Source organism: Phocoena phocoena, chromosome 3, assembly GCF_963924675.1.
Source record: "Phocoena phocoena chromosome 3, mPhoPho1.1, whole genome shotgun sequence".
Taxonomy (NCBI): Eukaryota; Metazoa; Chordata; class Mammalia; order Artiodactyla; family Phocoenidae; genus Phocoena; species Phocoena phocoena.
The window spans coordinates 123,438,406-123,463,323 of record NC_089221.1 but is presented as its reverse complement, the minus strand read 5'-3'; the positions used below and the strand labels follow the sequence as shown (position 1 = coordinate 123,463,323).

Sequence of the window (24,918 nt, the reverse complement as noted above, 5' to 3'; positions counted from 1 at the left end):
TCAATTATATAATACAGTGTTGTCAACTACGGTCACCATGTTACACATTAGGTCCTTAAACTCTGTTATTTGAATTTTTAAGTAAAGTTATATTACTTTTATTAGCAAGAAAAAGCAATATAAAAAATTTTAACCTATATTAACTGGGTTGCTTTCCAAAGAGGGTAGCAGTTCTATCGTCCAAAAGAAATTTTAAGGCGTTAGATGTACTGCATATATATTACTGAAGGAAGAAGGAGAAATTTAATTTGTATGCAGTCAGGAACTAAGAATATAAAACTCCCACTACCTAACTTGTAACAAATAAGATTAATAAATAGAATAGAGATGTATTCTAATAATACCAAGTCAGGAACTCTCACACACCACTGGTGGGAATCTAAACTAATAAAACTGATGCAGTTCACTCAACAAGTCCATGTATATCCAACAGAAATGTACACGTATATATGAAAAGACATTTAAAACAATGTTCACAGCAACACTGTTCATAAAAATGAAATGGAAATAACCCAAATACCTATCAATAGGAGAATGGAAAAATAAATTGTGGTATATATATATACAACTGAAAGCTATACAGCAATAAAAATAGCAAACTACTGTTACATGTAATAACACGAATGAATCTCACAAACATAATGTTAAGAAAAAAAGTAGACACAACAGAATATATACTATGTGGTTCCATATATATAAATTTTCTTAAATACGCAAAATAATACTATAACATTTAGGAATACACATTAAGGTGATAAAAATACAGTTGATTCTCGTTATTTGCAGTAGTCACATAAAGTTCACCCAAGCACTGAATTAGCAAACACTGAACCATTGTTCCTAGGGGAAATAGAGGGTTAGGTTCCTATGAGCCTCTGGTCAAAACATTTTTGCCAATGATCAATATGTAACCTTGTTTTATGTTTAAGGACATTACTTAATATATACTGTTGATTCATTAACATTGAACTCATGGCCCAAACCATGACAACTCATGCCTGAACAAGGCTTATCTCTAACACACATCTTCACCATAAGGCACATCACTACCTTACTGAACACTTACACAGCACTTCAGAACTATACTTGGAAGCCATTTTAAACAGTGAAATCACCAATGGAAAGCACAAAAAAATGAGAGAAATATGGCACTAAATAGCCTGCAAAAAAGACTTGTTTACAGGATGAGAGCTGAGACGAGAAGGCAGAACATCACCTCATTTGACCTCCGCTGGGAACTTGTGCACTGGTCAACTCAAATTTTTCACAGTTCTGCACATGTCTGAAAATGACCACACAAGCACTTCAGGTATTGATTTTGAGGCTGTAATAAATTTTAGTGGGTAGGTGAATGTGCAATGCAGTATCCACGAATAATGAGAATCAACTGTATAAAGAAAGCAAGGAGGTGATTATAATAAAGTGAGGCTAGACTTTTTCTGAGGAGGAGAGAAGATAGTGACTGGAAGGGGGCAGAAGGAGACTTTTGGGGTGCTGGGAATGTTCTATTTCTTGACCAGAGGGGCAGGTAATATGGTACCTTCTGATAAATCACTTAACTATACATTTCTTATTGGTATAGTTTCAATAAACATTTTAAGTTGAGTATTATCTTCATAATTTCAAGAAAATACCAATTAGCCAAGGTATTTATGTTAAAAAAGCAATGTTTAGAATGCACCTCTGTATTTATAAATGATCCCATTTTGGTAATTTTTTAAAATTAATTAATTAATTTATCTTCGGCTGTGTTGGGTCTTCGTTTCTGTGCGAGGGCTTTCTCTAGTTGCGGCAAGCGGGGGCCACTCTTCATCGCAGTGCATGGGTCTTTCACTGTCGTGGCCTCTCTTGTTGCGGGGCACAGGCTCCAGACGCGCAGCCTCAGTAGTTGTGGCTCACGGGCCCAGGTGCTCTGCGGCATGTGGGATCTTCCCAGACCAGGGCTCGAACCTGTGTCCCCTGCATTGGCAGGCAGATTCTCAACCACTGCGCCACCAGGGAAGCCCCGGTAAAATTTTTTTGATGAGAGACTTAATATATGTATTCTTATATTCGTAATTTTTTTCTATAAATATATCCAAGAATAATAACTACCTTGTAAGAGTAGGCCAAGATTAAGAGGTGAGATTTTTTACTTTTTATTAACCGAATTTTGACCCTTTGCATGTATTGATTTTTTTAATTAAAAATACTTTAAAAAATTTAGGACTTGCCTCATATACCTATCAAAATATCTAATTTTTCTATATACACATATATATTCTCTCACACGCATATCTATACCGCAGCTTGAAATAATGAAATAGTGGAGAAAAGTTAGATGTCCATCAATACAGGACTAATTAAATCTAGTACAGTACATCTATACAATAAATCACCATGCATCCATTAAAAACAAAGCAACATCATATGCACAATTAACAATGACTGCCTACGGGGAGTGGAACTATATGACTGGAGGTAGAAGGAAATGTTATTTTTCTTTCCTTTTCTTTCTCTTTTGGCCACACCACGCGGCATGAGGGATCTTAGCTTACAGACCAGGGATCAAACCTGTGCCCCCTGCATTGGAAGCATGGAGTCTTAATCACTGGACCGCCAGAGAAGTCCAGGAAATCTCACTTTTCATTGTACGTACTTTTCTTTTTGACTATGTATATGTGTGTTGCCCCTCAAAATAAATCAAATATTAACATATATGAATATGTGTGAATATGAGCAAATCAATTACATATCATCAATAAAAAATTATATGCAGTAACTTAGAAGCATGTAGAACCTTAGAGGTAGAAGTTACGCAGAGAGAAATTCACCTACACAGACATTTTCCCAGATCAGAAACTGATGCCAAATCTGTGCCAGTCATGATTCATCAATCCCCTGACTGGCAAAGATGAAAAAACAAAACTTAAGTGCTGTTGAGGATATGGGCAAACAGGTGCTCTCACCCAATGTCACTACAAGTTTAAATTAGCACAACATTCCTGGAGGGTTATCTGGCAAGCTGTACCAAAATTTTAAATACAAATACGCATGCCTTTGATCCAGTCATCTTGCTCCTATGAACTAACCTAGGGCAATGGTTCTCAGTGGGAGACGATAATGTTACTCTAGAGGGCATTTTGGTGGTCACGCTGACTGAAGAGCACTTACTAGTATTTAGTAGGTGAGAGCCAGGGGTGCTAAAGGTCCTGCAATGCACAGGACTGTCCACATAACATTATTTCCCTCAAAAACGCCAAATCCAGTAAGATGTATATAACATTGTCCATTAACAGTGAAAAAACAGGAAACACCCTAACTAGCCATCCTGACTGACACCATGAAGAAAAAGACCTAAGGAAGAAAGCCAACACACTAGGATAGTAGAGGAGAAATATGAAAAGAACCTGCGTAGCTGAGTTTCTTGAATAATCAATCCTAAAACCTCCCTACCTCTAAACTTCTTGAAAAAAAAGAAAATAAATGTCCATATTTTCCAAGTTATTTATCTGTTACTTGCAGCTACTAAATGCATCCTGAGAAGCATTTACTGTTTTCATAATCAGGAAGAAGAAAATAAAAAAATCTACTTCCACTCTATTATTACTGAGTACAACTCTAAACCACACTACCATAGCTCAAAATCTTTGTAGTTAAATGATGCATACTATTGAAAAAATGCCAAAGTACAGTTCAAGTATTCCAAACGTTCAGTATAAATAACTTTCCCTGTTGAATTAAGCTGAACCTCTCTTTACCCAGGAGTGAAGGAAAGCACCCTAAGCTCTCATCCTATCTGTGCCCTTAAGCAAGCCTCTATGACTTAAAATTTTCAGCTTTTACCTAAACTTTAATATTAAAATACTTAAAGGAAATTCTTCATGGTCTTTGATACCCTCCTAACTCTGTCAAATGAAAGATATATAAATAAGGATTCTTTTTTAAAAAAAGTTCTTTTGGGACTCACTGATTTTATCTTTAAAACATACAAAATTCTATTTATATATTACATGATATTATTTCCCATTTTTTAATTTATTATTATTACTTTTTTTTTTTTGTGGTACGTGGGTCTCTCACTGTTGTGGCCTCTCCCGTTGCGGACCACAGGCTCCGGACGCACAGGCTCAGTGGCCATGGCTCACAGGCCCAGCCGCTCTGCGGCATGTGGGATCTTCCCGGACTGGGACACGAACCCATGTCCCCTGCATTGGCAGGCGGACTCTCAACCACTGCACCACCAGGGAAGCCCTCCCTTTAAAAAAAAAAAAAATATATTTATTTATTTGTTTGCACCAGGTCTTAGTTGCAGCAGACACGCTCCTTAGTTGAGGCTCGCCAGCTCCTTACTTGCAGCAGGTAGGTTCCTTAGTTGTGGCATGCGAGCTCTTTGTTGCGACATGCATGTGGGATCTAGTTCCCTGACCAGGGATCGAACCTGGGCCCCCTGCATTGGGAGTGTGGAGTCCCAACCACTGTGCCACCAGGGAAGTCTCATATTTCCCATTTTTGAACTCAAATATTTAATATATAAAGTAATAAAATAATATATACCAGGGGTCTGCAAACTACAACCTTCAGACCAAACATGGCCCAGCACCTTGTTTTTGGTGGCCTGTGAGCTATAAATTATTTTTACATTTATAAAAAATTATTAAAAGAAGAAAAGGAAAAAGAAGAAGGAAGAGGAAGAGAGAAGGACAGGTTTGGAGAGAGAGGAGGAAAAGGAGAAAATGTGACAGAGACTGTATGAAGTCTGCAAAAGCCTAATGTGTTTACTATCTGGTTCTTTACTAGAAAAAGTCTGACTAGTGATATATACTATTAAAATATTTATATATTATTATACATGTTTTATGTTGTTACAGATAACTTCCATTATATATAAACATTCTCTGGATTTTAAATTTGTGTATATAGTTGACCCCTGAACAACACAGGGATTGGGGTGCTAACTCCATACGGTCAAAAATCTTGGTAATAACTTACTATCAGCCTTATTATTGAAAAAAATCTGTGTACAAGTGGACCAGCACAGCTCAAACCCATGCTGCTCAAAGGTCAACAATTTTTAAATTTACTCATATTTTTCATGTACGTATCTGGGACGTAAAGCCCAAGATTAACACATATCCTCAAATTTGGTTTTAACATATACAGTATAAAAATGCTGGTGTTTCATCTTAAAAATGAATGTGAAGTTAAAAAGTCTGATTTTAAAAATAAGATATGTTCCTTTGGAAAGCACAGAAAACAGAGAAGAGCCTAGAAGGGAAAAAAATTAAAACTAACTTGAATTCTCCCACCCAGAACTAACAATTCAAAGCAGTTCTACTCCAAGCTTATGTATACTCTCCTATCCCACCTTTCCTTAACCTAAAAGACAATCCTGAGAATTTTCTTATGTCATTATTCTTTAAAAACATGTTTTTAATAGCAGCAAAGTACTGTTGAGCGTTTAGATAGTTCTCATTTTCACTATTATAGAAAGTGCTACACTGAGCACACTTACAGTTTGCAGAATCATTTGCATAATTTCCGTATGATAAATTCTTAAAAGTGGATCAATGCAGGGGTCCTCAAACCCCGGGCCACACAGCAGGAGGTGAGTGGCAGGTGATCAAGTAAAGCTTCATCTGTATTTACAGCTACTCCCCGTTGCTTGCATTGCCACCTGAGCTCTGCCTCCTGTCAGATCAGCAGCGGCATTAGATTCTCATAAGAGCATGAACCCTACTGTGAACTGCGTATGTGAGGGATCTAGGTTGCACGCTCCTTGTGAGAATCTAATGCCTGATGATCTGCAGTGGAGCTGAGGTGGTGATGCTAGCGCTGGGGAGTGGATGCAAATACAGATTATCATTAGCAGAGAGGTTCGACTGCACAGAGACCCTAATAATTCAACTGCTTGCAGACTCACATCAAAACCCTATTGGTGAGTGGCATGTGAAAACAAGCTCAGGGCTCCCACTGATTCTGCATTATGGTGAATTGCATAATTATTTCATTATATATTACAATGTAGTAATAATAGAAATTAAGTGCACAATAAATCTAATGGGCTTGAATCATCCTGAAACCATTCCCCCTTCCCCTCCGGTCCGCGGAAAAATTGTCTTCCATGAAACCAGCCCCTGGTGCTAAAAAGGTTGGTGACTGCTGGATTAATGAATACAAGAATAAACTGAAGGACTCTAGAATTAGGTCCTCACACTTCAGAACAGCTTCACTAACCCCCATCCATCACCTTTTCATACAGATATGGTTGATCCATGATCCTTTCACAATCATTAAGGACAGTAAAAGAATACTGAAAATATACATTTTACTTTAGCCTTTGTGGGATTATAAAAGACCTTGAAGAAGAGTTACCCTATAGGTTTGCTAAACCTACTTTCAATAATGTCTTAGGCATATGTATTTCTGTATTTTTTTTAAAGAAAGCATACTATACTGCAAGTATCTGTTACAAGTGTAAGTGTGTTTCTAGCACTCAAGACTGTCTGATAGCACCCTATCAAAACAAAAAACAAACTACAAAACACCATCGAAACCAATGGTAGTGTCTCATTCTTGAAGTTGCCTTACCAGCCTTGGCTTTGTTTGCTCCTTCCCCAAATGCCTGGACATGTCTCTTTCCGCAAACCAAGTGCCGTATTTCAGACTTAACAAATATACGTATATAAAAGTTGGTTATTGGGGCTTCCCTGGTGGCACAGCGGTTGAGAGTCCGCCTGCTGATGCAGGGGACATGGGTTCGTAACCCAGTCCGGGAGGATCCCACATGCCACGGAGCGGCTGGGCCCGTGAGCCATGGCCGCTGGGCCTGCGTGTCTGGAGCCTGTGCTCCGCAATGGGAGAGGCCACAACAGTGAGAAGCCCGCATACCGCAAAAAAAAAAAAAAAAAGTTGGTTATTATTAGATACTCTAGAATGACTCTACTTATGAGAAGGAAAGAGAGCCATTTGAGCATGACTTCTGGATTAAAACTTAAAGATTTATATATAACCCTCAGGGTAGAGCATGCAGCTTCCTACCTAACAAAATTACCTACTTTTTGTAACTAAAACTTTCTACAGAGCCAAATTTATAAAAATTCTGCTTTATATTATTATACATTATTATCTAATGCACCTCACCAGAGCTGGCAGTGGGTCTAAATGCCCATGCCCAAGTTTTGGCAAGGAAATTCGAATATTATATACTCAACTCTGAGAGACAAAAATCGACATTCACCCAGCCTCCAGAAGAACACCCTGCCCATGTACAGTGCTTCTCCGTATATTATCTTCTTTACTCCTCAAAGAAGTCACTTAAAGACAATCTCACACTTTACAAAAAAAGAAAATAACAGGCTAGTGAAAAAACTGGCTCAAGAGTAAACAGACTGTAGCCCAGGTGGCTCTCAAATCTGGACATCTTATAACAACCCACCATTCTCTAATAGCCAGGGTGAAACAAGATTAATGAGCATCAAATTAATAAGAAACTATGGAGTGAAATCTTGCTCTTTAAGATTTCTCTCACCATCTTTAACACTCAATAGGGCTGAAAATGTTTTCTCTCAAAAAAGTTGTTTGAGGAATAGGCATCCTGGATGTTAACAGTCAATTGTGTATTTTTACCTTGGTCCTGCCACTTATTAACTGTATGATCTTGGGTGACTTTTTTAAGCTTTAGTTTTCCGATCTGTACACATGGGTTTCTACCTGCACTTTATACAGTTATTTAAGGTTACATGAGATCACGTATGAAAATGCTCTAGCACAAATAACACTCAAAAAATATTTACTGAATGAATTAATGAATGGTTAGAAAGAGAATATACTGTTTATGTGCAAAATAATAAAAACATTCACCTGTGGCAAATATCTATTTGCATATTTGTCTAAAAGCAAGTGGTCATCACTGTACACAGAATATAACTAAACATGACTCTTCTCCTAACGAATTCTTCCTTTGGATTTCGTCTCCATCCCAGACTTACTGACTATAAACATCTGGTAAACCATGTAATAAACCCTAAAGCAAAAATCAAATGTAACTTGTTGCTACAAATGCATTTATGTGAAGTGTTATGGAATATAGCATGAGCTGCTTCTTGACCTTCAAATATATTAATAGGAATTTGCTAATACCCATGATTTTACAACTTATACAATGCTTTTAGAGTTGGCATTTACTACTTTAAAAACTTACTGAAAAATGCTGAAGTAAGTCATCTTTCTCCTCCTCAATGAATCCCCCAACTGTTAGTGCTTTAGGGCGGTGGTCCACCACCATGTGATTTAGTGAACCCCTTCCTCTTCCTCCACGGCCTCGGCCTCTTCCTCGACCCTGAGAGGACATGGTCTTTCCTCGACCCACAGGTAAAATACCTAATCGTGCAGCCTGAATAACAACAAAAAGCAGAATACAACACATTATCAGACTAAATCTAGGAAAACTATTTTTTGAGATGTTAAATGTACTGGGTAACTCCTCTTAAATCTCACCTCAACCTGTAACTGACTGAGTTTTTTCCGTAACTCTGTTGTGTCTTCTCCAGAGGATAGCCTCTTGTGAAGGTCCAGTTCGGTATCTAATAGTTCTTTTTGGGCCTTTGGAAAAATTAAGAGTAAAAATGTATTTTTTAGACAACCTACAAAATCTTGTTCACAATATTACACTTACAGAATGACACACATCTCTTCTGGGTAAACGTGAGAGCATGCAATAAACATGGGTGTTTTAAGGAAAGTAACTGTACAGATATAATACTGAAAACATGTAGAGAGTATAATGTTATCAGTAGTAACAATAAAGAGTATTACTGCTTAATAAGCAAGCAGTATTACAAATGTTTAATTAAGAGCCACCCCGGGGTGGCTGTCTCCAGGTCGGCCACTTGTACACAGGTGTGTGAAGTTCTGAGGCACAGCTCCGTCCATACGGGGCCACTGTGTCCTCGGTAGCACCTAGGGCTGCTACCCGCACCCTCTGAAATCGGCTTTGCGAAAGATTTGTATCTGCGGGGCAGCTTTTGGCTGAAATGCAACAGATGTCGAGCCCTCCTTGTAAAGAAACATTGAGTTTTCCTCTTGTGACACATGGGATGCATCATAAGTCCCTCCCCAAGTCGTAGTTCACACACCCATCTTTCCGACAGCGAGTTTTGTGGTTTTTAAAAACAAAAACAATTCATTCTGATTACTGTCGTGATATGAAGGCATCATTTCCACGAGCTTTGGGGGATTTTTATGTGAAATAAATAAACTATCACTGAGGGAAAAAAAAAAAAAAGATGGCCTAAAAATCAGACCTTGGAAACAGTCATCTGAGATGAGGGAGCTGAGAACATAATAAACCATCATAAGTGAAACATAATAGGGCAAAATAAATTACACAATAAAAGTTCACTAATAGTACAAACATAACAGTTATATAATTGCTTTCAGATCTGAACCCTATAACTATTGCCACTCTTTTGTGTTTTTTTTGGTAAGAAACAAATTATCAGCCTTTAGCTGGTGTGACTATGAGAGATTTTCTTTCCCCCATATTCTCTTAAATTTCTTTCCATAATTAAATGCTCTTTTTATAATTGGGGGAAATTTCAATTAAAATAACATTTTATTATATTTTTAAAAAGCAATCACTTTTTCTTTTTTTAGATCATAAATTAATCTTTTTCAAAAAATTTTTATTGGAGTATAGTTGATTTACAATGTTGTGTAAAAGCAATCTTAATGAAACACTTTACATTCCTTTAATAACAGAGAACCACAATTTCAAATGTAATATGATATTGTACATAAAAATTTGCATTCTATATATATATATCTGACAGATTTATTCCCAGTTCTCAAAGGGCTGCAAATTTATCTAAAATCCCACTACAGAGCTGTAGAATAATGATGGAACCATGGTGTAAAAGCAAGTATTCTTCTACGGTAAGGAAACAAATAGAAATGAACAAAATTAGACTTAAATGGATCTAGAACTTTTGATTATTCTTTTCAATAGAAAGCCACATTTTTACCCATACTAAAGTCAATGATATCTTTTGAATATTAAAAGGGATGGCTGCATTACAACATTATTAAAAAATTAGAAAAAAGCTGCTGAAATAGGAAATGTCTCTTTCCTTGCCATCACTCTAAGCAGTTACATCATCAGCATGGAGAACAAAAAAATTCAGTTAAAAAACATCTTTGTTCAAACCGGGTATTATCACTTCTTTCAGAGGGAGTGTACAGCATCTACAGAAACATTAAAAAAAAAAAAAGATACTTATAATTGTCTCACACTAGACTATTAGCTACCTAAGGATTCCACTGCACTTTTTTTTTTTTTTTTTTTTTTTTTTTTTTCTTGTGGTACGTGCGCCTCTCACTGTTGTGGCCTCTCCCGTTGTGGAGCATAGGCTCTGGATGCGCAGGCTCAGCAGCCATGGCTCACGGGCCTAGCTGCTCCACGGCATGTGGGATCTTCCCAGACTGGGGCACGAACCCGCGTCCCCTGCATCGGCAGGCGGACTCTCAACCACTGCGCCACCAGGGAAGCCTCCACTGCACTTTTAAAGTGCCAAGCACACCACAGATGTTCAATAACCCCATGCTGAATGAAAAATGCAAATAGGTACCTCTGTTTTTGTCTTTACTTTAGATGGTGTGGAGACTGCAGAAGATGTTTTTAACTCATCTTTCAATTGTGAGATCTTTTCTCCAAGCTCTTTTAAAGTCTTCATTATATTTGCTCTCTCTTCTGGTTTCATGTTTTTGTTTTTTTCTAGCTTGGATATTAACATCTATAAAATAAACAGCAAAAAGTAAAACTATGCTTAGTAAATTTTAGTTTAAGTAACCTTTAAAACTTTACTGGGGATATCTTTGTAAAATCCATTCCATACATCAATTCCAGAATGCAAATAATGAACATTTATCCTACCTTTTGGCATTCTATTTGTTTTTCTAACATTTCTTGCCTCTTTTTCCTCATATCTTGTTGTAGCTTCATTGCTTCCTGTATGAACAGGTAAAGAAAAAATCAGTAATGAATAACTAAGTTTGCCCATGATATATATGGCTACTACAGTCTCAACTCATTCTTCTGAGTCATCCCTTATCAAAAAATAGCTGAAGCCAGAGATGAAATCTTTAAACCTATTTTCCCCAACACTTCCAATATAAAAGAGTTTACGTTTGTAACTGTACTTTAATATTTAAAATACTGAACAGTAATTAGCTGTATCTATGAGGTTTATTCACTTAAATGACCTGAATATATATGTAAAGAAAAACAAGTTTTCACTTCCCCACATAATAAGAGAAATCCTTACTTTTGAAGTTTGAAGTCTAAAAATAAAGTCTAAAAGTGACATGCAGCTATAGATTAGAAATGATAGCAAAATCTACGGATTTTTGCCTGGAAAATGTTGCCTCCAACCCCTCTGTTAATTAAATCTCCAATTATACTGAGATAATATATATAAATAACTATTTTATTTGAAAAACTCTTTGTGAGTTTAAATCTAAGATGATAATGAAACTCAGAACTGAGTCACATGAATAATAACTACATAATTGTTACACTTCACGTGAAACATTACCTAACTTACGAAGCCAGAAAGGAATTAAAAGAGAAAATAATGAAATAAAAGTGTTTGTTTCTCTCCCTTGTGGGGGTTGGGGGGAGATACAACAGCTCAGTGTCTTTTACTTTTACATAGAAAAAAGTTCTTTCTTTGTGCTTGATGTAGCCACTGAAAGGCAACTGCAAAACGTTTTTTCTGTTTGCTCATCTTTTTTTCAAGTGTACAATGCATCAAGCAGCAGCTAAATAAATGTTAAAATGTAGTTTCATAACAACATGAACTGTTCAGAGGTGTTAATATAATCACTTAAGAATTCAACAGATCCCGGACTTCCCTAGTGGCACAGTGGTTGAAAATCTGCCTGCCGATGTAGTGGACACGGGTTCAAGCCCTGGTCCCGGAAGATCCCACATGCTGTGAAACAACTAAGTTCGTGCGCCACAACTACTGAGCCAGCGCTCTAGAGCCTGTGAGCCACAACTACTGAGCCTGCATTCTAGAGTCTGCGAGCCACAACTACTGATGCCTGCGTGCCACAACTACTGAAGCCTGTGTGCCTAGAGCCCATGCTCCACAATAAGAGAAGCCACCGTGATGAGAAGCCCACACACTGCAACGAAGAGTAGCCCCTGCTCGCCGCAACTAGAGAAAGCCCACACACAGCAACGAAGACCCAATGTAGCCAAAAATAAATAAATAAATAAATGTATTAAAAAAAAAAAGAATTCAATAGATCCTTTCCTCTTGAAGGAAAAGAATTGAGGCTGTTACCTGCTTCTTTTTAAGAACTTCTTGGACATCGTGAGACTTTGATCCTGAACAAAGTTTTGAAGGTGTCTTTAAGTTTGAGGAGCTGTAGATCATTTTTGGATGGCCTGGAGCTGAAAATATCTATGAAACACAAATATAATTAAATTAAATCTTAGCAATACCTTAAAATAATTTTTTAAAAAGACTCCATATATTTTTTTTACATTTAAAAACTTCATTTATAAAACAAGTTCTTTACACATAAACTCAATTGTCATTCAAATATAAAAACAAAAACTAATTTTAAGTAATAATGTTGTGTTTCTGAATACAATCACTTATCTTTCTTTTCTTTATATTTTTTTTAATTGTGGGAAAAAGAACAACAACTCCTGACATCTAGGAGCTAGACTGCCACTCACAGCTAGGCCTTAGTGTCCCCTTGTTAACATAAACAATTTTCATAGAACATCAACCTCAGACAAGGTCACTCTTGTGCCCATGGTGGATCAAGGCAAAAACAAGATCACTCCATTATCACGACTGAACACACACACACACACACACAAACCATGAATACTATCCAAACCATACAAATGACTAAACATCTCTCTACCCTGGCTAATATGAGTGACTACAGCTACTTTACCAACACAGCTTTAGCATAATTCTAGTCTTCCCTCCTTCTAGGTAAACTACTAGGAAATCTGATCATAGAATTACTCCTGTTTCCTTTAACCCTCCAACAAATCACCTAACACAGCCAATCCTAACAGAAGTCCTTGCTAACACCCTCTAAATGAGATGTTCCATGGTTTCACTGTGTATACTCCCTCACTGAATAAGAGTTGTTCAACTACAGGTGTGTTCCTGGAGGTCTTTGGGAGGGTAATGTCATTAAGCTATTTTCCACAATGCCAAATAAGAATGCATGTTCTAATTGCAAACCCTCCTAAGAATTAAGGTACTTTGCAGTCATAATCTTAATACTATATTTAATCAAATGTTATGAGTTTACAACCAACCATAAGTAGTTAGCTCACAGATCTAACTTTGCAAGTAAAATGGTGACCATCTTTACTGTGCTTGTTTTGGTATTTAGATTCCTTTCTGAACAGAAATTTATTTTTAAATAATTTATAATAAATAAATAAATTTATAATTTATTTTTAAATGAACTTTGGATATATGATATAAGGGACACAGGATATAATACTAAGAAATTCATGGAAAATTCAATCACGCAATATATACAAATACAAAACTTATCTCAATCATACAATACTTAATTGTCCTAAAACTTAACCTACTTTAAATACACAGGAAACTCTCTCAAGTACTGTAGAAACCTGCAGAGATGATGTTCATGCTGTTATTACTATTTATCAAAATAAAAATGGCACTACCTACAAGTTACTGAGCACTTATTATGTGCGAATAAGCACTTCTCTTTTATGCTTTACCAATATGAAATTTTTTAATCCCCATAGCAACTGAGTTTATTGAAAAGGAAACCAATGCTCGCCAGTTATTTAACACAGCTAGTAAGAGGCAGGTCAAGTCAGTAAGGGCTGTGTGACTTCAAAGTCTGAGATTGCTTTTGTTTTTCTATCTTTTAGTATCGAATTTTTGAAACAAACAAAAGCACAAAATTATATATAAAAAACCTGACGTATCCATCAGCAAGCAGAAACAATCATCATTTACATTATTTTATATAAAATAACCTTGTTTTATTTAAACCCCCAACTACATCATCATAACACACACATTATTTTATCTGTAAATAATTCAGTTGTATCTCTAAAAGATAAGGACTCCTTTCTTTTTTAAGTAAAACTACAATACCGTTGTCACACTTAAAAGGTATAACAATTCTTTAATATCATTAAATAGTCACATTTCCAGATTCTATTATAATTTTCTAAACATTCTTTTCACATTTAAATTAGGACCTACTAAGGTCCATATAAATGCAATTGGTTATATCTCTTTAAAGTCTCCTTTAATTCCGTTTCCCTCTCTGTATCTTTCTTTTCTTTGCAAATCACTTCTGGAAGAAACCAGGTCATTCATCCTGCAGTATTCACTACAGGATTCTATGGTATCCTTTAACTCGTCCCTCTGTCCTCTGAATTTCCTTTAAATTGGTGTGCAGTTCTAGAGCCTTTATGACATTTTTTCATTCTTTGATAGGATGCTAGTAATCTTCGACAAATTCCTCACTTTCTGGTTTGACAAAGTATTCTAGGCTCATCTGGAACACTGTCACCCCCAAATCTGGGAACAGCCATTTCTTCAAGGATCCCTGGTTCTTTTTGGAGCTGGGGGAAGGGGCATGTCAAGGTTCATTACCATCAGGCTGGGTCAGTTTCTAGACCTTTTTGGTGGACAGAATTAAGAAATGTTTCGGAGGTTTTTAAAGTTGTCTAGCTTCTTCTATCCTTGCCGTAACCACTAAGACTTAAATTATATGGGTTACTTTTTTTGTTTTTTTCTATCATAAGCAAGTAAATGTATTCATTGCCCCTACTTTCTTAAATAAACAGTGGCCGACTCTACATTTTTTGTCCCATTTTGCTTTTTTTATTTAATGTATCCTGATGATCACCTCATGGTAAACATAAAGATATTCGTCATTCCTTTGCAAAGTTACACATATGCTATTGTATGCATGTACTACATTTTAAGTAACCAGTCCCCTACTGATGGACACTGGATTGTTTCCAGTCTTTTGCTATTGAAGAGAGTCTACATTCCCTAGCCTTGCTCATATGTCCTTCCATAGTTTGACTAGTATATTTTTGGCACAGATTCTTAGAGGAGGATTATTGGTTTAGAGTAAATGCATACATAATTTTGCTAGATGTTGCCAAATTTCCTTTCACGGAGGCTGTACCATTTAGCATTACCATCAGCATATAAATTTCAGGTCCTTGTGGACATTATCCTGGTTTATTATGTAATTTTTAAAATGGATCTAATTTTTTTTTTCTATCAGGCTATCCAGTTATCCCAATACCATTTACCAAAGAGTCCATACTTTCCCCACTGAACTGAGATAATGTATTAGCATATGATAAATTCCTATTTGTGAGTGAGTCTATAACCTCAGTCTTCGATTCTATTCCACTGGTCTGTCTCTTCATGTGCCAGTATCAAATTGTTTGAGTTATACTGACTTCACAGTATTTTTTAATGTCTAGGAGGGCTAACCCCACCTGTTCTTTTTCAGTTTTCCTAGCTCTCTTGGAAAACAAAATCACCAATCTGGACAGTCATCATATAGATATATTCCCAAAAGGAAAGGAAACTACTTAAAAACATATTTCAAAATCTGACTTTTGGGGCTTCCCTGGTGGCACAGTGGTTGAGAGTCCGCCTGCCAATGCAGGGGACACGGGTTCGTGCCCCGGTCCGGGAAGATCCCACATGCCGCGGAGCTGCTAGGCCCGTGAGCCATGGCCGCTGAGCCTGCGCGTCCGGAGCCTGTGCTCCGCAACGGGAGGGGCCGCAATGGTGAGAGGCCCATGTACCGCAAAAAAAAAAAAAAAAAAAAATCTGACTTTTGAATTGACTATGACTGAATCCCCTTTATGATGTTCTTAATTATATTAAAGAAGAAACATTATAAAAGGAATGGATTAATAGACATCTATTAATAAATGGCTAAAAATTTCAAATTCCTATTTAGCTTTCAATAGGAAAAGAAAATTTAACTAGCAAATTTCTGGCTCAATCATGGAAATTAGGGAAGTTTACTGGCCACATTTAGGTTAGCTCTCACAATTATCTTGATTGAGGAAATAAGACATTATAAATCTGGGTGCTAATCAATTTGTTAATTTCTTTCTGTCACTGAACAACTCTAAATATATTTAAAGGTCCACAGAAATATATACCTGGCAATCATCTCCAGCACCACTTGACTGATTCAACAAGTGTGCTGCATCACTCTGGTTACCACTTGCATGTCCAAGACGATGTTTCACAGGAACTTTGTTAAGAACATATGCACCCGATGTCTGTGGTTTGTTCATCATCTGCATATACAAAATAAACACATTTACGGTGGAAGTTCTTTTAAATGCCTAGGAATGATACAAATTTAGGACAGTAATTACCCTGGGGAGGAAGATAAGGAAATGCGAAGGAAGGGTGCTTCAATCATCTGTAAGGTTTGACTTTTTTAAGTGAAGAGGTGGATATACAAATGACTGTTAGTATCCATACTTTTTTGGATGTTTGAAATTATGCATGCATATGTGTATATACTCATACAGAAAAAACTTTCTAATAATTTTCTTAATGTTCCCTTCAATATGTAATGCTTTTTAAGACTTAAAGGTTTTAATTGACAGTAGCTTAATAAGAATGTGATATGGCCACCCTAAAAACATAACATAATCTTGGGCTGCATTAACAGAACAGGGTCTAATGGATCACAGAGGTGACTGTATCACTCTTTCATATACCATTCAGTCAACACCTGGGGGAACATTTACCTTTGGCCCTAACATGAAATGGGGCAGAGACCAAAGAAATGCAGGCTTAACTGCAAATAAACACGATGATAAATGGAGTTAATACTATGTACTGTTAAAGAATCCTTTTTTTTTCAATCTGAATGCATTTAATCCAAACAAGAGAATGCCTAGGAGGAGATTAACATTATCATCAATATCTGAATGGTTTTAATGCATGGTGGTTTGTTCTTTACTTTGTTCATCTAGTCATTCAAATATGTTTTGAGTGCTGTATGCCAGGCCTTGTTTTAGGCACTAGGGATCAAATGAATACAACGGACAAAATCCCAGTCTCCTGGAGCTCCCATTTCAGTTTTAAAGAGAACAGAATTTTTCTATATGAGAAAAAGTGGGACAAAAGGATCGCTATAAGAGTGACTGATTCTGGGCTTCCCTGGTGGCGCAGTGGTTGAGAGTCCGCCTGCCGATGCAGGGGACACGCGTTTGTGCCCCGGTCCGGGAAGATCCCACATGCCACGGAGTGGATAGGCCCGTGAGTCATGGCCGCTAGGCCTGTGCATCCGGAGCCTGTGCTCCGCAACGGGAGAGGCCACATCAGTGAGAGGCCCGCGTACCGCCAAAAAAAAAAAAAAAGAGTGTCTGATTCTAACACAAAACAAAGAAGCTGTTCTAGATTCAAAGTTGTCCGGTCGTGGATGGCTATCATACTTTAGTGTTGAGAAGAATCACTAAAGGTATTTCTTAAATATGCAGATTTACGGTCCCATATCTAGAGACTGACTCTGTAGATCTGAGAAGGTAAGACCCAGGAATGTGCACCCAGATAAGTGATTTTGATGCAACACAGCACTTCTCAACCTTCAAGGTACATAAGAATCACCTGGAAAGCCTGTTAAAACGGATTACTGGGCCCCACTCATAGTGATTCTAATTCAGTAAGTTGAGGTGAAGCCTTAGAAACTGTATGTCTAATAAGCTCCTAGGAGATCAGATGCTGCCGGTCTACAAATCAAACTGAATGGCTCTGATGTAGAAGACCCCAGGACCACAAATTGAGAAACAATGATCTAGAGGATGGGACTAAAGGATCTTTAATTCCCTGTGAACCAGCAGATTACCTTCTGAATACCCCCATGTACTGTGGAGGGAGGAGACTGGGCCACCAGCACTTGCTGCTGATGAAGGTGCTGTGGCAGGTGATGGTGCTGCTGTGACAGGTGACTAAGTGTTTGCTGCTGTTGCAGGAGCAGCTGTGTTGGCGACTGTAGTGCTGGCTGCTCATTATTTTCCCTGTGCCACAGGACTCGAATGAACCGGTTGTTTAGAACTGCTTCAGTGCTGGAAATGGCTTTTCTGGCCTCCTCATTGGTAAGATACTGGATGAGGGCTGCTTCTGGATCTCCCTTAAAAGCAACCTATAAGAAAAAACAACAACAACACACATAAATTAATGATTGTAGTTAAGCAAATATTGATAAATTATTGATAAAAAATTCAGAAGTAGAAAACAGCCTGCTGAAATCCATTGTGAATTCTATGTAAATAAAGTTAGCTATCCCTTAAAAGATAACGTGTATTTCAACATTATATATGAAAGAATATTGGATTATTTAATAAATAATCCTAGTGATGTTATATAACCACTTGGGGAAAAGTTATTAGGTTCTTCCCTGGTATCTTACACATCCAAATAAACTCCAGAGAGAGAAAACATTTTACAAAAAAACAAACAAAAAAACCCAGGGAAAAAAGGTGAATATCTGTATAATCTGAGGCTTTGGAAAGCCTTTTTATGTACACCTATAAAGGCAGGACCCATAAAGACAAACAGCGAATTTGACCAAATAAAATTTTAAACCACTGTCAGTCCAAACCTGTCACAAACAAAATGAGTGACAAAACAAAAAAGTAATTTTCATATATATGACAGGCAAAGGTTTGGAAAAGCATTATTATAAATGCCTTCATAAAAAATGGGCAAAGACAGTGGACAGGTAAATCCAAAAGTGCTGCAAATGGTCTATATAAATTAGAGTCTACCTAGGAATAAAAACAAAGCAAATTAAAGCAAGTACAATTTTTCACTTTTGAAACTGGTCTAAAAATTTTTAATGGATCCATATTAGAGTTTTGATGAGGTTCACACATTGCGTTAGGGAGCATCAACTGGCACAACCCTTTTGGAGAACAATTTGGCAGTTCAAATAAAAAGTTTCAAAATTCCCTTTAATTCAGCAATGCATCATAAAAAAATAAAAGGTTTATACAAAAGGAGGCTCACAATAGCATTGTTTTTATAAAAAATAGTAAGAACAACATAAATTCCCCCAAATAGAGAATAGTGCTTATATAAATTATGGCCTACTGCTACGGAATGAGTTATGTCCTCCCCAAATTCATATGTTGAAGCCCTGACCCCCAATGTGACTGTATGTGGAGACAGGGTTTTTAGGAGGTAAATAAGGTTAAATGAGATCAAAGGGGTGGCACCCTAATCAGACAGGACTGGTGACCTTACAGGAAGAGCTCTCTCTGTCTCTTCCCTTCCCTCTCCTTCCATCATGTGAGCACACAGCAAGAAGATGGCCGTCTCCAAGCCAGAGAGTCTTTACCAGGAACCAAATTGGCTAGTATTCTGGTCTTGGATTCCCCGCAAATAAATTTTTGTTGTTTAAGCCACCCAGTCTATGGTATTTGTTATGGCAACCCAAGCAGACTCATACTCATTTACATTAAAAGCTTCCTAATTTTTCTAAATGCCATAACGAATAATGACCTAGGGAAAACTTAAGAGAAAAAAGGTAGTGAGAGGTACATAAATCGTATTTTGGTTTGATGGCAACACTGCGTGTCAGGGGTAACTGACTGAAATCCCAACTTTAACAGACCTTCTAGTACCCTCAATTACAGCGTAACACCCAACCACAAATTGATAAATTCAAATATCTAACAAACACACAGCAAAATATAAAAGCTTCAATTTATTTGAGGTTAGATTATATGTTACAGTGCCTAAAATTCTCAAGATTAGAACCATCCTTAACCAATTAATATTTCACAAAATAAAAGCCAGTCAGTAAACAAACTTACAATCTTAGAAGTTACCAAAAATCTCACCTACTTAGTTAGAACACTAAAGCAGGTAAAAAAGTCATCTGTCCAGAGATATAACTATGAACAAAAATACAATAACTGGCCCACTGTCTTTTAGGAAGAGGTTGCAGAAAAGAACCAAATGAATTCAGAGGACAAATTCAGCACAACAGCTCCATCATAAAGTTGGGCATACAGATAAACAGTGGAATTTAAAACACATAGCAGAGATGATCAGACTAATCACTGGCTTGTTTAAGCAAGGTAAGCTGATAGGAATATTTTTGAAGATACATTATATACATGGATTTTGTCACCAACATAGCTACACCTACCTGGATATTAACAATAGTTCCAAATTTGCTGAAGTGTTCATTGAGCTTGGTAATGTTGTTCAATTCCTGAGGGATTTTCTTGACTTCTAATTTGGTGTTTGTATACTGATTCTTTCTCAAGAATCCTGGTTTACTCTGATTGTTATTCCCTTGCCTGAAAGGAATATTAACAGATCTTGGTTACTTCTCCTACATTATGCCTAGGCAAGAGATAATCAGCAAAGAATGTAAGTTTATATTTATTCAAGTATCCTTTGTAAGCACTTAACATTCTTCAGAAATGACTAGGTAATTTTCACATTATCCTTATTACATGGGAATCAAACAGGTAGAGAGAAAGAAAGAAGACTGATGTCTCAATAATTCTAATACTGGGTTAGGCCTAGAAATTAGTACAAATTACTAGTATCTATTATCAATATTCTGTTAACTTTTCAATGTTTAAGACATACTAATGATGCCTTTGGGAACCTTAGCTTTGAGGCACATAGATTGAAAATTAATGATTAATGACAACTCTTAATTTTACAAATTTACTACTGTAAACAAAAAACCAGAAACATCAATTAGATGTTACTAATTAGCAAATTATCTTACTTTCCCAGCCAAGGTTTCTTTGCCAGTGGCCCTTCCAAACCACTCATAGCTCTTTTCCGGCTATCTGGTTCAAGAACCACTCTGGTTATGTTGCTATTAATTGAAACAGGAACTGGTGGTTCAGTCTGGATGACAATGTTAGCAGCTGTAGAAAACAAAAATTAACATTACTGACTATGCGTTGTATTTGGGGAATTTCAAATGATTATTTAGTCCAAAAGCTAAAAATCACTGTGAATAGCACCTGACTACTACCATTTCCTTTTCAGAAATGTTTAACAGCAAAAATAAATTATCAATTGCCTCCTTTTTCAAAAATACAATATGCGCGTTTAAAAACTCCTAGCCAACTCTGATGTAATGACTGATTCAGGCAAGGATCATAAATGGAAGGAAAAAAAAATCAGTGAAAGGGTGTTGGAGAATAAGATATTTATCTGATGCCAAAGTACCACTCCAGAAATTATTTACTTTACAATGGAGAGCTCTAACAATTACAGCAAGTGATCAAACTTATTAGGCCACAAATGGAGTGAAATATTTGTCTCCTTATAGGATTCAACAAGAAGTTCACATGGATAGGATACTACTATGGAATTATGATTTTCTTTTATGTGTGGCAATGATATTGCACATATATAGTACTGTGTCTTATTCTCAGATGTAAACTAAAGGATCTTAAAGTGTCACAATCTCCAAAATTTACTTTCAAGTGATTCAAGAAAACAATGTGAAGGGAGAGGGGAGGAAGGGGAGGAAGACAGAGAGAAGAGTGCACACAAGTGAGCATTCATGCCCAAAGCTGACAAAATGTTAACAACTGGTGAACCTAAGTGAAAGTATTCAGGTGTTTATTGCACTTTTGATTTTTTTGTAGGTTTAAGATTATTCAAACCTAAACATTGAAAGGAAAATTCAAAGCCAATGTTATAAATTAACACATTCCATTCACAACAGTTAAGACTAAAATACTATAAGACGTTGACCTTACGATAGGTTACCTGTCAGTGGAAAGAGGTGTGTTGAACCAAAAAGCAAATACCAACCCAAAACTGCACATGTTATATTCTGAGTATTCTCCATAACTTTAGCGACTCCACCAAAAGTAAAATCAGCAGCAAAGAATAATCACTATGGGGCTGAAAATACAAACTTCCCACTAATTTCAGGTAATTTGGTAACAATATATGCATTACAGCACAGAAAGTAAGAGCATATTCTTTGGAATTAGATAAACCTGGGTCCAAATGCTAGTTCTGTCATGTATAGCAGGGGTCCCCAAACCCCAGGCCAAAGACCAGTAGCGGTCCACACAGCAGGAGGTGAGCGGCAGGCTAGCAAGCTTCCCCATCGCTCGTGTTACCGCCTGAACTATCCCCAACACCACCGGCTGCACCATCCGTCTGTGGAAGAATTGTCTTCCACGAAAACTGTCCATGGTGCCAAAAAGTCTGGAGACCGCTGATGTATAGAATAGAATAGAACAGAAAAGAATTAATAATGGGCAAGTTCTTTAACCTCTCTTCGCCTCAATGTCTATATATAAAAAAGAGAATAAAAATAGTACCTCATTTAAGTTGTTGGTAAGGAATATGAGAGATAATAATATATTAAAAAGGACTTAGTTTAATCTTGACACAAAACTGTTAACTGGTAGGAGCAATAATGTCATTAATGGCAGTAAAGAAGAGTTAATAAAATCAGGATAAGAAAGAAGGTAAGAAAAGGAAAATGTCCACCATATAATTAAATCAGGAAAATATCCTCAGGATGGCACATGGCCAGTCATTCAAACTGAAATTAAATACTGGAAATCTAACTATAATAAGAAGTAAGAAACTGGAATCTCATCAAACGCTTTAACCAAACTTTTTTTTGAGCAGAGGTGAAAGGATGGTATCAACCCATATTAAAGGCAATGCTTGCATTTAATCTTTTAAGATTTGTGGCTATGCTTTATAAAGGTCCTAACGTATGGTTATAATCATAAATAATAGTCAAAGGATAATTTTATCATAGTGTTTAAAATTCTGAATGTTACTAGTGTGAAGCACAGCTCTTAAAACACAAAGTAGGCCATTAAATGATTAGTTCTTTGAGGGTGAGGGATCATGTCGTTTTTCTATATCTAACATCTAGCATAGTGCCTAAAATAGCCTAAAGTCCTACAAAAAGCAATTAATTAACACTAGTATTATTTTTATTTAAAAATAAATATAAGCAGAATATATTTATTTTTATTTTATTTATGGCTTTAAAGTAAAATTTGGAGATATTCAAAAGCATTTGAGATTACACAGCACCCTTCAAAGAGAGACTGTTGAAAGTATTTTTAGACCTTAGTGAGGTCAGAAATACTACGCCCAAATGACATTTAGCATGAGTAAAAGTTAAATGCATTCTTACCTCTTGGATTTGCATCCATATCTCCAGATGTTAGGCCAATCAGGTTTGGGCGCTGTGTCTGTGTTCTTGAAAAAAACTGCCTATACTGAGATCTACCAGAACTGGTAATACTAGGAGCTTCTGGATTATAACCATCTGGTTCATAGGTATCTGAGGGAAAACAAAACAACAAAACATGAAACAAATAACAGTAGTTAAATAATTTCCTATTATAAAATAACCAGAAAAATGAATTTTCTTCAACAAATATATCAACCCATATATATTTCCCTCTTTGAATTACAGTATATAGATAAACCTATTGGAAGTCAAAGAAACAAAAATGTTCCGGTCACAAAACACAGACATGCAAATCCATTCTGAATTACTGATATATTTCTGGATTCGTTTACCTAGCCATTTTTGTCCTCTATATTAATCACCTAATGCAAACTTAAATGCACATTTTTAAGAGAAATTTTCACATACATGAACGCCATATACAAATGACTGGCTGGGTTTCCTCTGTTATCACGTCTCACCTAATTTCTCAGTACTCTCTTAATTGGGGGAAAAAATCTATTAATTTGGTTATCTGCTTTTTTTTTCTTTTTTTGGCCGCGCTGCGCAATATGTGGGATCCTGGTTCCCCAACCAGGGATCAAACCCACGCCCCCTGCATTGGAAGCACAGAGTCCTAACCACTGGACCACCAGGGAAGTGCCTGGTTATGTGCACTTTAAACTGGAGAGAAAAGAGCCAATTTCATATGTAAAACATACCTCAAATGTTTTATTTCAAACAGCTAAATAAGATACATTTTATGTTTATAAATGTAATCATCATTTTACTACCACCCGCTTCATCAGTGCCACTTTTATCATGTTCTCTGTGTTTTCTCTACAACTAAAAATTTATTTATTTTTTTGGCCACACTGTGCGTGGCATGCGGGATCCTAGTTCCCCAACCAGGGATGGCACTCACGCCCCCTGCAGTGGAAGCACGGAGTCTTAACCACTGGACTGCCAGGGAAGTCCCTAAAAATTTAATTTTTAAAATTCTTATGCTAAATAAATATTTTGTTAGTGTTTAAAAAAATTCTGAATGTGTTTATCTCCAAAATATCCTTTTCATCGTACATAAAATGAAAGAAGGTTAAGATGGAGTGAAGATGCCGATTCTCACAGTTGTAATTTATCAATATAAATCCTTGCATCTTTTTTTCTTAGTGGAAAAACTCCTTTGTTGCTCGTATTAGGTTTCAGCTACAAGATAAGGTACATTCAGATCTTTATTACTAGCCGATTAGCTCTATAATTCAGAGTATAAGATCAGCAAATTATGATTTAAAAGTTTTCAGTTACCACTTGGTACTCTTGACAGAAAAATCTACACTAAGGCTGCAGAAAGTTTTAAAGAAGTTACATAATCAAATAGCCTCGATCTGATAATTCCTGGGAATACACAGAACCCTAAGAAACTTGAAAGTCCTTTAGTTAATCATGATGAACTGAGATCTAAACGCAAAGTGAGAAATGTTAAAAACCTCATGAGACACCCTCAAAGCACTCCACAGATCTTCAAAATGTACACGTCAATAGGAGGGAAGAGTTTTCAAGAAATCACATTATACACAGCCATTCCATACAACAAGGGACAGATGGGAAAAAGACATTTTCATCCATGATCAGGAAGAAACCAGATGTTTTTGT

At 36.6% G+C, this 24,918-nt stretch overlaps 1 protein-coding gene across 1 annotated transcript in view; it reads right to left on the bottom strand.

Annotated features, from left to right (window-relative positions):
- The window catches only part of RBM27 (RNA binding motif protein 27), a 67,261-nt gene that overhangs the window by 3,379 nt on the left and 38,964 nt on the right, over window positions 1–24,918 (bottom strand). Inside the window, exons 10-19 of the mRNA XM_065873291.1 lie at window positions 23,227–23,376; window positions 20,821–20,965; window positions 20,224–20,377; window positions 17,914–18,210; window positions 16,211–16,351; window positions 12,330–12,449; window positions 10,913–10,987; window positions 10,608–10,772; window positions 8,479–8,583; window positions 8,183–8,374 (exon numbers count right to left, since the gene is read on the bottom strand). Coding sequence (XP_065729363.1) covers window positions 8,183–8,374; window positions 8,479–8,583; window positions 10,608–10,772; window positions 10,913–10,987; window positions 12,330–12,449; window positions 16,211–16,351; window positions 17,914–18,210; window positions 20,224–20,377; window positions 20,821–20,965; window positions 23,227–23,376 — 1,544 coding nt within the window. The remainder of the gene's footprint in view (window positions 1–8,182; window positions 8,375–8,478; window positions 8,584–10,607; window positions 10,773–10,912; window positions 10,988–12,329; window positions 12,450–16,210; window positions 16,352–17,913; window positions 18,211–20,223; window positions 20,378–20,820; window positions 20,966–23,226; window positions 23,377–24,918) is intronic.